This window comes from Schistocerca nitens, chromosome 2 (genome assembly GCF_023898315.1).
Source record: "Schistocerca nitens isolate TAMUIC-IGC-003100 chromosome 2, iqSchNite1.1, whole genome shotgun sequence".
Taxonomy (NCBI): Eukaryota; Metazoa; Arthropoda; class Insecta; order Orthoptera; family Acrididae; genus Schistocerca; species Schistocerca nitens.
Window position 1 is genome coordinate 1,171,206,076 of NC_064615.1, and position 9,367 is coordinate 1,171,215,442.

Below are 9,367 nucleotides of genomic sequence, written 5' to 3' on the forward strand. Positions count from 1 at the left end.
CAGTGCGTATTTGAATATGAAAAGCTACAGGAACAAATGAATGTGTAACAACAAAAATCTAAGCTATCTGACCACGTATTTGAATAATAATTTAGAACTGATACAGAATCTGGCTTGTGCAACGGAATTTACTGGATTAGAGTACATGAGATGTCTCTGTTTTAGCGTTAAGTTTTACTCTCACCTCTTTAGATGACTGCCTTTTTCCAAGTGGTTTACAGCAGTTCGCAGGAGCGTGCAGCAGCAGCGGCTAAAGCTTATTGTTACAAAGAATAAATTTAATAAAAAGGAGTTTGCTTGGGTCCTGTTAACTACTAAATATCTTGTAAGAAGGAATTTCATAAATGAAGTCTATTGAAAAACTTCAGAAACCCTCATGACCAATAATAGTTTGATAAGTTTTAATAATGGCGAAATGCCTGACAAAGACCTCATAAGTATCAATAATGGCTAAGGGCCTGATTAACAAATTATTTCAATTTCAGAGTCATATTAATATTTGATAGCGACAGCATACTTATGATTTAGATGTGAAGAATAATTATTACTGAATGAGATTTTCACTCTGCAGCGAAGTGTGCGCTGATATGAAACTTCCTGGCAGATTAAAACTGTGTGCCCGACCGAGACTCGAACTCGGGACCTTTGCCTTTCGCGGGCAAGTGCTCTACCAACTGAGCTACCGAAGCACGACTCACGGCAGGTACTCACAGCTTTACTTCTGCCAGTACCTCGTCTCCTACCTTCCAAACTTTACAGAAGCTCTCCTGCGAACCTTGCAGAACTAGCACTCCTGAAAGAAAGGATATTGCGGAGACATGGCTTAGCCACAGCCTGGGGGATGTTTCCAGAATGAGATTTTCACTCTGCAGCGGAGTGTGCGCTGATATGAAACTTCCTGGCAGATTAAAACTGTGTGCCCGACCGAGACTCGAACTCGGGACCTTTGCCTTTCGCGGGCAAGTGCTCTACCAACTGAGCTACCGAAGCACGACTCACGGCAGGTACTCACAGCTTTACTTCTGCCAGTACCTCGTCTCCTACCTTCCAAACTTTACAGAAGCTCTCCTGCGAACCTTGCAGAACTAGCACTCCTGAAAGAAAGGATATTGCGGAGACATGGCTCAGCCACAGCCTGGGGGATGTTTCCAGAATGAGATTTTCACTCTGCAGCGGAGTGTGCGCTGATATGAAACTTCCTGGCAGATTAAAACTGTGTGCCCGACCGAGACTCGAACTCGGGACCTTTGCCTTTCGCGGGCAAGTGCTCTACCAACTGAGCTACCGAAGCACGACTCACGGCAGGTACTCACAGCTTTACTTCTGCCAGTACCTCGTCTCCTACCTTCCAAACTTTACAGAAGCTCTCCTGCGAACCTTGCAGAACTAGCACTCCTGAAAGAAAGGATATTGCGGAGACATGGCTTAGCCACAGCCTGGGGGATGTTTCCAGAATGAGATTTTCACTCTGCAGCGGAGTGTGCGCTGATATGAAACTTACTGGCAGATTAAAACTGTGTGCCCGACCGAGACTCGAACTCGGGACCTTTGCCTTTCGCGGGCAAGTGCTCTACCAACTGAGCTACCGAAGCACGACTCACGGCAGGTACTCACAGCTTTACTTCTGCCAGTACCTCGTCTCCTACCTTCCAAACTTTACAGAAGCTCTCCTGGCAGAAGTAAAGCTGTGAGTACCCGCCGTGAGTCGTGCTTCGGTAGCTCAGTTGGTAGAGCACTTGCCCGCGAAAGGCAAAGGTCCCGAGTTCGAGTCTCGGTCGGGCACACAGTTTTAATCTGCCAGGAAGTTTCATATCAGCGCACACTCCGCTGCAGAGTGAAAATCTCATTCTGGAAACATCCCCCAGGCTGTGGCTAAGCCATGTCTCCGCAATATCCTTTCTTTCAGGAGTGCTAGTTCTGCAAGGTTCGCAGGAGAGCTTCTGTAAAGTTTGGAAGGTAGGAGACGAGGTACTGGCAGAAGTAAAGCTGTGAGTACCTGCCGTGAGTCGTGCTTCGGTAGCTCAGTTGGTAGAGCACTTGCCCGCGAAAGGCAAAGGTCCCGAGTTCGAGTCTCGGTCGGGCACACAGTTTTAATCTGCCAGGAAGTTTCATATCAGCGCACACTCCGCTGCAGAGTGAAAATCTCATTCTGGAAACATCCCCCAGGCTGTGGCTAAGCCATGTCTCCGCAATATCCTTTCTTTCAGGAGTGCTAGTTCTGCAAGGTTCGCAGGAGAGCTTCTGTAAAGTTTGGAAGGTAGGAGACGAGGTACTGGCAGAAGTAAAGCTGTGAGTACCTGCCGTGAGTCGTGCTTCGGTAGCTCAGTTGGTAGAGCACTTGCCCGCGAAAGGCAAAGGTCCCGAGTTCGAGTCTCGGTCGGGCACACAGTTTTAATCTGCCAGGAAGTTTCATATCAGCGCACACTCCGCTGCAGAGTGAAAATCTCATTCTGGAAACATCCCCCAGGCTGTGGCTAAGCCATGTCTCCGCAATATCCTTTCTTTCAGGAGTGCTAGTTCTGCAAGGTTCGCAGGAGAGCTTCTGTAAAGTTTGGAAGGTAGGAGACGAGGTACTGGCAGAAGTAAAGCTGTGAGTACCTGCCGTGAGTCGTGCTTCGGTAGCTCAGTTGGTAGAGCACTTGCCCGCGAACGGCAAAGGTCCCGAGTTCGAGTCTCGGTCGGGCACACAGTTTTAATCTGCCAGGAAGTTTCATATCAGCGCACACTCCGCTGCAGAGTGAAAATCTCATTCTGGAAACATCCCCCAGGCTGTGGCTAAGCCATGTCTCCGCAATATCCTTTCTTTCAGGAGTGCTAGTTCTGCAAGGTTCGCAGGAGAGCTTCTGTAAAGTTTGGAAGGTAGGAGACGAGGTACTGGCAGAAGTAAAGCTGTGAGTACCTGCCGTGAGTCGTGCTTCGGTAGCTCAGTTGGTAGAGCACTTGCCCGCGAAAGGCAAAGGTCCCGAGTTCGAGTCTCGGTCGGGCACACAGTTTTAATCTGCCAGGAAGTTTCATATCAGCGCACACTCCACTGCAGAGTGAAAATCTCATTCTGGAAACATCCCCCAGGCTGTGGCTAAGCCATGTCTCCGCAATATCCTTTCTTTCAGGAGTGCTAGTTCTGCAAGGTTCGCAGGAGAGCTTCTGTAAAGTTTGGAAGGTAGGAGACGAGGTACTGGCAGAAGTAAAGCTGTGAGTACCTGCCGTGAGTCGTGCTTCGGTAGCTCAGTTGGTAGAGCACTTGCCCGCGAAAGGCAAAGGTCCCGAGTTCGAGTCTCGGTCGGGCACACAGTTTTAATCTGCCAGGAAGTTTCATATCAGCGCACACTCCGCTGCAGAGTGAAAATCTCATTCTGGAAACATCCCCCAGGCTGTGGCTAAGCCATGTCTCCGCAATATCCTTTCTTTCAGGAGTGCTAGTTCTGCAAGGTTCGCAGGAGAGCTTCTGTAAAGTTTGGAAGGTAGGAGACGAGGTACTGGCAGAAGTAAAGCTGTGAGTACCTGCCGTGAGTCGTGCTTCGGTAGCTCAGTTGGTAGAGCACTTGCCCGCGAACGGCAAAGGTCCCGAGTTCGAGTCTCGGTCGGGCACACAGTTTTAATCTGCCAGGAAGTTTCATATCAGCGCACACTCCGCTGCAGAGTGAAAATCTCATTCTGGAAACATCCCCCAGGCTGTGGCTAAGCCATGTCTCCGCAATATCCTTTCTTTCAGGAGTGCTAGTTCTGCAAGGTTCGCAGGAGAGCTTCTGTAAAGTTTGGAAGGTAGGAGACGAGGTACTGGCAGAAGTAAAGCTGTGAGTACCTGCCGTGAATAATTATTACTATTTGGAGGATAAGGAGGCTTCTTTAACTGACAAGCAAAACATTCGATTGTTGCATACTCGGATTAACAATCACGAGCCTAGCCCTGCAATTGCGCTTTACGTTATGCTTGCGAATTTTACCTTGAACTCCATCTTCAAGCGTAGATAAGCCATCTAAATCTCTCCTGGCCCTATAAATGAAATCAGGCCTTGAGTGTGGTAAGATATGCCATCACCGACGAGAGGGAAGTGTGACACGTCTTCTGTCTCCGAGTTCTCAACCGACACTATTGAAGTTTTACTCTCGCAGGCAGTCCTCGTTTCATAACAATGCTTACAATCGCGCTCCCATGTTTCGCCATCAGATTGTTACTATCGATATCTATTCGCTTATTTATTTCCATAGACAATCGCAGAATCTTACACAATGCAAAGTTGGCTATATTGTTTTTGATACTCAATGTAATATTTAATCAATATAATGGAGAGTTCTGACACACCCCTTACACGTTTTCCCGGGTGCTATCAGTTTTCACGATCGGAGGCGCTACTTCTCAATCGAGTTGCTCCTGAATTTGCCTCATAAGGGTTGGGTGCACCCCGCTTTGCCACCAGCGCTTGGCAGACCAGACGGTCACCCATCCTAGCTCTAGCCAAGCCCGGCAGCGCTTAACCTCGGTGATGTGAGTGGAACCGGTGATAACACTGCGGCAAGGTCGCTGGCACACGCTCGCAGCAGCGAAACGGTTTGTAGCAGCTACGTGCTGCTGAGTGTGACTTGACTTGTCTGGCGACTGCCTCCTGCAGGTGCGTACGGCGCTGATGAAGAGCGTGTCGGTGTACCTGTCGCTGCGGCAGCACCAGCAGGCGGCGGCGCGGCGCATGTCCGTCTTCTCAGGGGTGTACATCCCGGCGGAGCGGCGCCAGCCCAGCCCCGTGGCCTGCACCGCGCTCGGCGCCACCCGCCGGCCGCTGCCCAGGCTGTCGGCCGCCCGCCGGCAGCGCAGGTGCGTGCACACCCCTCCTCTGCAGCACTGTGGACTGGCTCACAGTGTAGAAGCACACTCACAACACTTCACACATAAAGCCAGATACATTAAGCTGAAGGAGAAACGTAATTAACTTCATTGTCATGAGATTCACCGAGTGGATCGACTGGCAAGGACGACATGAAAACAAACGTAGTTTCAAAGAATGGTACCACCTTGAGTTTAGTGTAGTCGGCCGGTGTGGCCGTGCGGTTCTAGGCGCTTCAGTCTGGAACCGCGTGACCGCTACGGTCGCAGGTTCGAATCCTGCATCGGGCATGGATGTTTGTGACGTCCTTAGGCTAGTTAGGTTTAAGTAGTTCTACGTTCTAGGGGACTGATTGCCTCAGAAGTTAAGTCACATAGTGCTCAGAGCCATTTGAACCATTTGATTACTTTCAATTACCAGAGACAATCTCGCAGCTGACGTCACGTGATGAACTGTAGTGCCCTCTATACTGTCCATATATTCGCCGCTCCCTCGAGTTCTCGTGGCATCTGAAACGTAACGTCCACTGATCAAAGTGCCAACAATGCGAACAAGAGGAGACCGAGACGTGTAACCAATGGCACCACATACCATCACGCCGGATGATACGGCAGCATGGTGATGACAAATACAAGCATCCAATGTGCGTTCACCGCGATGTCGCCAAACACGGATGCGACCATCATGATGCTGTAAACAGAACCGGGATTCATCCGAAAGAATGACGTTTTGCCATTCGGGCACCCAGGTTCGTCGTTGAGTACACCATCGCAGGCTCTCCTCTCTGTGATGCAGCGTCAAGGGTAACCGCAGCCATGGTCTCCGAGCTAATAGTCCATGCTGCTGAAAACGTCGTCGAACTGTTCGTCCAGATGGTTGTTGTCTTGCAAACGTCCCCATCTGTTGACTCAGGGAACCAATGACTGTTAGCAGAATGTGGAATCGGTTGGTTCAGGAGGGTAATACGGAACGCTGTGCTGGATCCCAACGGCCTCGTATAACTAGCAGTCGAGATCACAGGCATCTTATCCGCATGGCTGTAACGGATCGTGCAGCCACTGCACGATCCGTTACAGCCATGCGGATAAGATGCCTGTGATCTCGACTGCTAGTTATACGAGGCCGTTGGGATCCAGCACAGCGTTCCGTATTACCCTCCTGAACCAACCGATTCCACATTCTGCTAACAGTCATTGGATCTCGACCAACGCGAGCAGCAATGTCGCGATACGGTGAACCGCAATCATGATAGGCTACAACGCGACCCTTATCAAAGTCGGAAACGTGATGGTACGCATTTCTCCTCCTTACACGAGGCATCACAACAACGTTTCACCGGGCAACGCCGGTCAACTGCTCTTTGTGTATGAGAAATCGGTTGGAAACTTTCCTCTTGTCAGCACGTTGTAGGTGTCGCCACCGGCGCCAACCTTGTGTGAATGCTGTGAAAAGCTAATCATTTGCATATCACAGCATCTTCTTCCTGTCGGTTAAATTTCGCGTCTGTAGCACGTCATCTTCGCGGTGTAGCAATTTTGATGGCCAGTAGTGTACAAAGAATTTTATACACAACCGGTGTAGCAAACGATTTCGTGTATCTTTTGCCGATCTGAAACATTCTTTTATTCTTCCGGAGGGTCTGAAGGTAGTTTCCACACCATACTTGCTCATGACCTTCCCAATGCGATCTGTAATCGTACTGATGTACATAAGGAAATTTTTCTTTCTGGGCGGTCGTCGTTTCTCGACGATCTTGATACTCTCCCTAGGATTCAGTGCTCGATCTATTTCCATGTTACCTTCTTGATCTTTGACTGTAGATGTTCAAGCTCATCTTTTAAATTTCCAAATTCTGTGCGGCTTGTCTACCAAGGTTTCAATCAGGCCTCTTTTTTGTCCGAGATCTACATCTATATCTACATGATTGCTCTGCAATTCACATTTAAGTGCTTGGCAGAGGTTTCATTGAACCACAATCGTACTATGTCTCTACCCTTCCACTTCCGAACAGCGCGCGGGAAAAACGAAAACCTAAACCTTTCTCTTCGAGCTCTGATTTCTATTTTATTTCGATGATCATTCCTCCCTATGTAGGTTGGGCCCAACAAAATATTTTCGCATTCGGAAGAGAAAGTTGGTGACTGAAATTTCGTAAATAGATCTCGCCGCGACGAAAAACGTCTTTGCCTTAATGACTTCCATCCCAACTCGCGTATCATATGTGCCACACTCTCTCCCCTATTACGTGACAATACAAAACGAGCTGCCCTTTTTTGCACCCTTACGATGTCCTCCGTTAATCCCACCTTGTAAGGATCCCACACCGCGCAGAAATATTCTACCAGAGGACGAAAGAGTGTAGTGTAAGCTGTCTCTTTAGTGGACTTGTTGCATCTTCTAAGTGACCTGCCAATGAAACGCAACCTTTGGCTCGCCTTCCCCACAATATTATCTATGAGGTCTTTCCAACTGTAGTTGTTCGTAATTTTATACCCAGGTAATAAGTTGAATTGACAGCCTTGAGAATTGTACTATTTATCGAGTAATCGAATTACAACGGATTTCTTTTGGAACTCATGTGGATCACCTCACGCCTTTTGTTGTTTAGCGTCAACTGCCACCTGCCACACCATATAACAATCTTTTATAAATTGCTTTGATACTGATACTGGTCTTCGGATGACCTTACTAGACGGTAAATTACAGAATCATCTGCGAACAACCTAAGACAACTGCTCAGATTGTCACCCAGGTCATTTATATAGACTTATGGTGGCTAGAATCCTTATCCAGGTAACGGTCAGTATGCGTGGCTCTTCTGTTTACCCTGTGGTAGAGTTACCCTAAGGATAGATGTGTTTGCAAGAGTTCTGGGCGACCTCTGGTGTGTTACTTGCAGAGAGGGTTTTCGTTCTCCAGAGACCTCGTAACGGCAACTGTGCCGGCAGGAGACGCAGGGTGAGCGACGAGGAGTCGCGGTGTGGCGAGGACTATGAGGAGGAGGTGGACGCGCTCGAGTCGGAGGACGCCGACGCCGACGCCGCGCCGGTCGACGACGACGCGGACGTCAACGGCGACAGCGAGGGCGGCGGCGGGACGGAGGGGCGCCGGCAACGCCCCAGGCCGTCCGCCGCGGGCTCCGTGCGCTGTGAGTACCCAGACAGACGGACATGGCGTATACCTGCAGACCTACGTAGCTACTGTGTGGCGGAATTTATTATTCCGAGCGAAAATTTTTTGTGCTATGTCAACAACTAAAGGAACTTGCCTGTAAATGCTACTGAAAACTACGAAGTGCAGCTGTCAGAGGTAATGGCACTCGTTTAATGTATCTAGACGACTATCGTGATAAAATAAACATTTTACTGAGTGATAACAGATACCAGAATCAGTAAAGACCCCGCCAACCAGGTGGTAAGGAAGACTGCTTCACTTCTAATGGCGTCCCCCTTTCCACCAGAAGTTGTGCATAGACTGAAACGAACTGGCGCACTTTCGCCGAGGCTTTGTGGATTTCCAGAGATGCACAAGGAACATGTTCGTTTCGGTCATATAGTGAGCAACATTGAATCTCCAACTTATGACTGTGCCAAACATGTGGCGTCATTATTAAGGCCTCTTGTGAGAAAATGCGCACATCACATAGGTAACTGTGCGGACTTCATTGGCAAAACTAAAATCACTCGTACTGAACAGTTCAAATACATTAGTCAGTCCCGATGTTGTGACGTTGTTCACAAAGGTTCCTTTTTTTTGACTCATGAGTTCTAATTGGCAAAATCTTGGATAAAGAGATTTCACCTTTGTTTAAACATATACTGACCTCAACATACTTTTTATTCAATGACGAATTTTGTGAGAAGACTGATGGCGTCGTCATGGGTAGTCCTTTGTCGTCTTGATGACCAGCTTCTTTATGGAGGAATTCCAGGTAAAGGCACTGCAATCTGTTGACTTGAAACCCACAGTAGTTTGAAGCTATGTTGATGACGCCTTTGTAGTGTGGTAACAAGCATTCCGTCGTCAGGCCACGAGTGGCCTCCAGGGACCATCCGACGGCCGTGTCATCCTCAGTGGAGGATGCAGATAGGAGGGGCGTGGGGTCAGCACACCGCTCTCCCGGTCGTTATGATGGATTTCTTTGACCGGAGCCACTACTATTCGGTGGAGTAGCTCCTCAATTGGCATCACGAGGCTGAGTGTACCCCGAAAAATGGCAACAGCGCATGGCAGCCTCGATGGTCACCCACCCAAGTGTAGACCACGCCCGACAGCGCTTAACTTCCGTGATTGGATGGGAACCGTTGTAACCACTGTGGCAAGGCCGTTGCCCAGTGTGGTAACAAGACGAAGATAAATTAAAAGACCTTTTTAAATCATCTGAAGTCCATCCATAGACAAATTCACTTCAAAATGGAAATCGAAAACCATTGATGCCTTCCATTTCTGGATGTTTTGATACGGCGCAAAGCGGACGTTACTTTGGGACATGCAGTATATCGAAAACGGAGCCATACGAGTTTATATTTACGTGCAAATAGCTGCCA

The 9,367-nt window shown here is 48.8% G+C and overlaps 1 protein-coding gene across 1 annotated transcript in view; it reads left to right on the forward strand.

Moving 5' to 3' along the window:
- LOC126235632 (PDF receptor-like) overlaps nucleotides 1-8,017 on the forward strand; it is a 368,747-nt gene extending 360,730 nt beyond the window's left edge. Inside the window, exons 12-14 of the mRNA XM_049944344.1 lie at nucleotides 4,611-4,810; nucleotides 7,769-7,864; nucleotides 8,008-8,017. Of these exons, the coding sequence (XP_049800301.1) occupies nucleotides 4,611-4,810; nucleotides 7,769-7,864; nucleotides 8,008-8,017 (306 nt within the window). The remainder of the gene's footprint in view (nucleotides 1-4,610; nucleotides 4,811-7,768; nucleotides 7,865-8,007) is intronic.
- The last annotated feature ends 1,350 nt before the right edge of the window (nucleotides 8,018-9,367 follow it).